The sequence below is a fragment of the Portunus trituberculatus genome, chromosome 37 (genome assembly GCF_017591435.1).
Source record: "Portunus trituberculatus isolate SZX2019 chromosome 37, ASM1759143v1, whole genome shotgun sequence".
Classification (NCBI taxonomy): domain Eukaryota; kingdom Metazoa; phylum Arthropoda; class Malacostraca; order Decapoda; family Portunidae; genus Portunus; species Portunus trituberculatus.
In genome coordinates, this window is record NC_059291.1 from 4,616,687 (window position 1) to 4,621,686 (window position 5,000).

Consider the following 5,000-nt stretch of genomic DNA (forward strand, 5'->3'; position numbering starts at 1 on the left):
TCTCTCCTCCTACCGCAGCTTCTCCCTGCTTCTCCCGTCCCGCCCTTCTTATTAATCACTCTGTATCCGGTTCATCCGTAAGGCCATCCGGTTGCCTGCTGTGACGCTTTGCCGGATGTGCCCCTTGGGAGACGCCCGCCCGGCCGCCTGTCTGCCTGCCTTGATGTCCTTACACTCAGTACTCTCCAGCGCCTCGTACACTTACACAAGCCTCGCATCTACTCACTTTATAAACGTCATAATAAGGTGGAGACACGAGTACAGAGTCGCGGTTTGGTGTATGTGTGAGCGTATGTGTGAGATGAGGTGTGGTGTGTAGAGAGGGGAGAGGGGAGAGAAGTGACGTGTGTATGTGTGTGCGTATGTGTGAGATGAGGTGTGGTGTGTGTAAAGCGGAGTGATATGAGATGAAGAGTGAAGCGGAATGGAAGGGAGAGGTTAGTTAGGTTGATGGTTGATGGGTTATGTTACTAGAATGGATAAGAATAAGGACGTCACATGTTTTAGATTGAAATGAACGTGTCTTATGAGGAATATACAAACGCGCACACACACACACACACTCTCTCTCTCTCTCTCTCTCTCTCTCTCTCTCTTTCTAATATGCTATACCGACACACACACACACACACACACACACACACACACACACACAGAGAGAGAGAGAGAGAGAGAGAGAGAGAGAGAGAGAGAGAGAGAGAGAGAGAGAGAGAGAGAGAGAGAGAGAGAGAGAGAGAGAGAGAGAGAGAGAGAGAGAGAGAGAGAGAGAGAGAGAGAGAGAGAGAGAGAGAGAGAGAGAGAGAGAATGTGTTGGTAAGGGCCATCGGGTGAGGGCAGGGCGGGTCATGTCTGAAGCCACAACAGTCCCAGGGGCGGCGGTGAGAAGGGGCTGTTTCTCACGCCGAGCAAGGGCTTTTAGGGACTGTCTGGGCGGCTGTTGCTCCCTGGAGGGCCATAGGGAGGCGTGTAGGCTGCGGCAGGCGATTGTGGACGTCGTGAGTGCTGTGTCAAGGTGCGGTGCTCGTTGAGATGGTAGTTTGAAGCGTGCTGCGATATTGTTGTGCTTTTGGCGCTGTGGTGCTGTGTTAAACTGTAGGTGTTGCTATCTCGGTGTTGTTAAAATGGTGATGCTTTGCTGTAGGTGCTGTGATGGTGAAGTCATGCATGGGTGTGGGTCTCGTGGTTTTGCTGCTCTGGGTCATCATTGCTGTGGTCACTTGTGCTGTTTACTAAGGATACATGCTTCATACTGCAATGGTGTTGGCCGTATGTGTTCTGGTACTGGTAGTGAGTTGTATTGCTGTGGTGCTGACATACTGTGCTGTGGATAGCTGCTGAATAATTAAGGATACTGTGTTGAATTTGGGTGATGGGATGAGTTGTTTTGAAATATATCAGGTATGTAGGCTTGGTGATATGCTGAGGTGGTGTGTTGAGGCAGTGACATGCTGGAGGTGGTGTGTTACTGTGTTTATGTCTCAGATGCCGCTGTGACGGTGGCAGGTGATGTTATGCGCTCTCCAAACCAGCGGGTTGTGACAGCCTGATCTCTCTTCCATATGAGTGGCCAATCTAGTCACGTGGAACTGTTTTTGTGAGCGTCTGGTAATGCATACTAAATGTGCTCGCGACGGACAGTAATCAAACACGCTTCCCCATAAAAGTGCTGAAAATTAGCAACACCAAATTGCCGATGATTCGAAAATAGTCACAACACAAAGAGAACATACGCTGGAATAAAGAGCATCAAATTACTAGTGATTCCAAAGATTGCTACTGTACAAAAGATGCTTGAAAATACTAATATAGCAAAACAAAAGAAGACATCGAATTGCTGATCATTTTAAAGGCTTCTCATCACAAAAAGGAGCGTCAAATTATTAGTGATTCAAAGATTTCTAGTATACATAGGATACATAAAAAAAAAAAAAATTGTGGTCCTAAAAATAAGCAAAACATCAAACTGCTGATACATTCTAAAGGACTCTCATCACGGAATTGACTTTCTGTAAGCATGAACACTGAATGACAGCCAAAATTTAAATGACACACATCTTTACAGGAGGAACATTTGAGTACCAGTAATTAATCAGCAGTAGTAACATCAGCAACGACTAGAAATATCGAGGTAGATTAGCGCGAAAGGAGTATATTGGGATGCTGTGCTATGCTGTGCTGTGCTGTGCTGTGCTGTGGCGTGCTGTGGCGGTACTATCAGCGGCGACGACTAACAATGGTGTGTCTCCCTCCAACAGTTCTCATCGGTCCTCCTGCCGTACCAGAAGGGCGTCTACACCAACTCCTTCCACGACTCCCACCCGCGCCCCCTCCACGAGGTTAGTACCCACGCCCACACCCCCACACCTACACCACACTACGCCCCTCACTAGCCTCCTGTGTCGGCGGGGTATTAGAAGTGTAAGGAGAGCAAGGAGGAGGTGGAGGAGGAGGAGGAGGAATGGATATTAGAAGTGGAGGGTTGTAGGAAGTTGTATGCCACGTTTTCCATTCGACGTGTTACTCTCTCTCTCTCTCTCTCTCTCTCTCTCTCTCTCTCTCTCTCTCTCTCTTGTTTCAGGTTCTGGTTGAGGGTGCTGCTGCTGCTGCTGCTGTTGTTGTTGTTGTTGTTGTTGTTGTTGTTGTTGTTGTTGTTGTTGTTGTTGTTGTTGTTGTTGTTGTTGTTGCTGTTGTTGTTGTTGTTGTATTTCTGTTGTTGTTGATAATGGCTGCAGATAATGGAAGCACTGATGGTTATACCAGTACGAGTCTCTCTCTCTCTCTCTCTCTCTCTCTCTCTCTCTCTCTCTCTCTCTCTCTCTCTCTCTGCATTTTCTTACTACTACAACTACTACTGCAACTCCTACCACCACCACCACCACCACCACCACCACCGCCACACCACCACTGGCTCCCGGCCCCTCAAGCCCCGCTCCCTGCATCCAAATCTGGACATCCCCAGAAAAGAGCTTCTTTCCAGCATCTTCCAGAGGTTTGGGAGGGACGAAGCCTGGAATTCTGGGAGCTGGAAGTGAGTCGAGTTGGTCAGAGAGGTCGTGGGTTTTACAATTCTGGGGATCTTTTATTCTTTGAGAAATTAACTTTTTTTTCCTCCTCCTGCTGCTTCTCCTCCTTCACCTCCTCCTCCTCCGCCTACTTTCCATTTTAGCTTTGAACTGTAGAGGAAGTGAGAGAGTCCGTGTGTGTGTGTGTGTGTGTGTGTGTGTGTACAAGATTTGCACCGAGGTAATTTTTTGCATCCATCCATCCACTGACGTGTTTCTATTTCACAAACCACACGACACTTTCCTTCAGTAGTTACGTCGCATAACAGTCAAGCCACACACGCAAAGGCGACGCACCTAAACGCCCTTAACATGCACGCGTGTACGAGAATGACTAACGGAGAGTGACGTATCAGTGACCAAACTTGAGGTGACGACAGCAAAAAAGTAAACACTCACAGCCAACCACGATAAGAAGAGAGCGCCACAAGAACAATAACAAGAGAGAGGGAGGAAATAACTTGAACAAACTCGCGACGGAAGAGAAAAACAAACTGAGCACCATACTAGTAATACAAAGGTACATGACACATTTCAAACCTTCACTCCATTTTCTCCTTTACAACCTTTCCTCCCTCCCTCTAATCCCTTTCCCTTTTATCCTCCCCGGCCCTTCACTTTCCCCCTCCCTGCACATTACTTCATATACCTAAGGACGCTAAACACAATAATGGACATCACGGTGCACTGGGGCTCGGAGCTGCTGTGTTAGAGATAGCACGATAGGTGTGTTGAGTCAGGTGTGCTGGGGCAGGTGTGCTGAATGTTGTAGCTCCTTTATGAACTCATGTAAGATTTTATCATATTTTATTTATCTATTCTATTGAGCGAATGTTTGTGGTTTTGGTGTCACAGTGTATTTGAGATTTAGTTTTTGTATAAAGGTGAGGGAAACTATACAAAAGAATGGAGAGAAAGAGAAGGTAGGGGAAGGAAACATAGCAAAGGGAGAGAATAGGGAGGAGGAGGGAAGAAGGAAAGAGGAAAGAAGGATAAAATTGGAGGGATTATGTTCGAAGTAAAATGGGGGTATGAGAGAGAGAGAGAGAGAGAGAGAGAGAGAGAGAGAGAGAGAGAGAGAGAGAGAGAGAGAGAGAGAGAGAGAGAGAGAGAGAGAGAGAGAGAGAGAGAGAGAGAGAGAGAGAGAGAGAGAGAGAGAGAGAGAGAGAGAGAGAGAGAGAGAGAGAGAGAGAGAGTGCAGGGCTGCGTAGAAATAGGTAGAGAGTATTATGGAAGGAGGAGAAGAAAAACACAATTCTTTCTCTTCCTCCTCCTCCTCTTTCTTCCTCCTCCTCCTCCTCCTCCTCCTCCTCCTCCTCCTCCTCCTCCTAACATCCACCTTTTCCCCACCATGCCCTCCTATCCACTTTTAAATCAGCATCCTTTCCTTTCTCCACACACACACACACACACACACACACACACACACACACACACACACACACACACACACCTTAATTTCTCCTCACCACATCACCAATCTACACAACACCTTCACTCCCACACTCCACTCAAGAATCACACCACTTACTCCTCCTATAACTCCCCACCACTACACTCTACTGCTACAACCCAGTCCACCACCACCACCACCACCACCACCACCACCACCTCCATCCACCTAAAGCTCGTTCTCCCTCGGCAGCCTTCCCAGTAACTCACCTTGTAAAAGCGAACTAACTCCTCACTTTCCGGACGCCAAGAAGGAGAAACACGAGGATGAGAGGCGAGAAAAGGAGAAGGAAAGGACAAGAAGATAGAAGAGGAGGGATAGGTAAGACAGAGAAGGAGAGTGAGACGAAAAAAAGGAGAGAAGGAAAAGGAGAGAAGAGAACTTATATAAAGGAAAAATGAAGAAAAAGGACAAGAACACGAACATGCTACAGGAAGGAGAGATGAAGGAAAGGGATAGAGAAGCATAGAGAATGATAGAAGAGA

General features: G+C 47.3%; 1 protein-coding gene across 4 annotated transcripts in view; it reads left to right on the forward strand.

Annotated features, from left to right (window-relative positions):
* LOC123514073 (inhibitory POU protein-like) overlaps positions 1-5,000 on the forward strand; it is a 140,417-nt gene that overhangs the window by 45,067 nt on the left and 90,350 nt on the right. For all 4 annotated transcript variants that reach the window (XM_045271671.1, XM_045271670.1, XM_045271673.1 and 1 more), the window contains exon 2: positions 2,256-2,336. In XM_045271671.1, coding sequence (XP_045127606.1) covers positions 2,256-2,336 — 81 coding nt within the window. The remainder of the gene's footprint in view (positions 1-2,255; positions 2,337-5,000) is intronic.